Source organism: Anopheles gambiae, chromosome 2 (genome assembly GCF_943734735.2).
Source record: "Anopheles gambiae chromosome 2, idAnoGambNW_F1_1, whole genome shotgun sequence".
NCBI classification, from domain to species: domain Eukaryota; kingdom Metazoa; phylum Arthropoda; class Insecta; order Diptera; family Culicidae; genus Anopheles; species Anopheles gambiae.
This window is the reverse complement of record NC_064601.1, coordinates 3268607-3269866: the sequence shown is the minus strand read 5'-3', so window position 1 is coordinate 3269866 and position 1260 is coordinate 3268607. Positions and strand designations below refer to the sequence as shown.

The 1260-nt window shown below is 47.2% G+C and overlaps 2 protein-coding genes across 2 annotated transcripts in view; one reads left to right on the top strand and one right to left on the bottom strand.

The window, feature by feature from the left end:
• The window catches only part of LOC5667527 (uncharacterized), a 123672-nt gene that overhangs the window by 45748 nt on the left and 76664 nt on the right, over positions 1–1260 (bottom strand). The gene's annotated exons all lie outside the window — the stretch shown is intronic.
• On the top strand, positions 281–1222 carry LOC1281837 (uncharacterized protein F58A4.6). The gene is made up of 2 exons (XM_321802.4): positions 281–656; positions 733–1222. The coding sequence occupies exons 1-2, from the start codon at positions 382–384 to the stop codon at positions 1124–1126; spliced, it is 669 nt and encodes a 222-aa protein (XP_321802.4). The 5' UTR covers positions 281–381; the 3' UTR covers positions 1127–1222.

The window sequence follows — 1260 nt, the reverse complement described above, 5'->3', positions numbered from 1 at the left end:
TTTGTGTCGATGTGTGTGCTTCATTCTCATTGTTTTACTATTATTGATGACCGTTAAGAACACCGAAGAAAATCCAGTTTTTACCAATCCAACAGCATGTCGAATGCACGCATATTCAAATTCAAATGTTAGAAAGGCCTTTTTGTGACGACCTACGACGAAAAAGCACATTGCTGAACCGGTTCAAACCCGCGGCTACCCGCGAGTAAAGGAAGGGTAGAGAAAACGAGCGAGATGCAGCGATATTCGAACGTCAAAAACCTTCGCCATGTTGTACGGGCAGGCGCGTCAATCAAAACAACTTCACAACAAACAAACTCGTTTGCGGCAAAAACATCTGATCGCAAACTCACAAGCACTTTCTAAATACAGGCCTTCGGAATGGGGAAAATATCGTTCTATATCAGTGATTACTGTGCAAATATAGAACAATGCACCATTCACAAGAACTCCGTTCGGATACGGAAAGCACATCACACCGAATACGATGCGTGCATTACGAGCGACCCGGTGCAGCTAGTGGATTTGTTGCTCAATTTGCGGTTCTTTCCTCGTTTTCGACTGAAAATCGCTAACGCACTCTTTGGTCGTGTACCGAGCGCTCCCCTCACCATACAGCTCATCCCTCCCGTCAAAGAGCATTTAGATTACCATTGGTAAGTTCAACCTCTGCATATGATTATGACACATTTTTGCTTAAAATCCTTGCTACATCCACCATTGCCGCTGCAGGGGACAACGTGCCGTTCACATGATGTGGGAGCTGGTCGAGCTCACCGAACTGATGGCTTGGCTTTCGACGCTCGGTGGAGCCTTCTCCGCTCTCGGCGACTACCAGCTCGCCTGTGCCGATACGGCGGGCAAAATATCGCTACACCAAATGAAGCTGGCCTGCCGGTTGGGCGATCCTTCGCTCGTAGCTCGCTGCCAGCTGTACCTTGCCATATCGCTCATCCAGAGGGCCGAATTTGCCACTGCCAAACACCTCATCCAGAGCGTGTACCGCGGCGCACGGAAGCAAAAGGAACCGGAAACGCGCCTACTGAAGATGTGCCAGGGCATATGGGCGAAGCTGCGCTACGAGTACGATGTGCACCAGAGGAATGTGGCACGCAAGAAAACGTAAAGATCGCGTTTTAACGTTGTACCTTGATCGTTCCTTATGAGAATAAATTTATAGTAAACATCGATTATCAGTTGTTAGCCGGGTTTTCGAAATATAATGCAATTTCTGTTTTTTTTCTGTATAAAAAAGATATA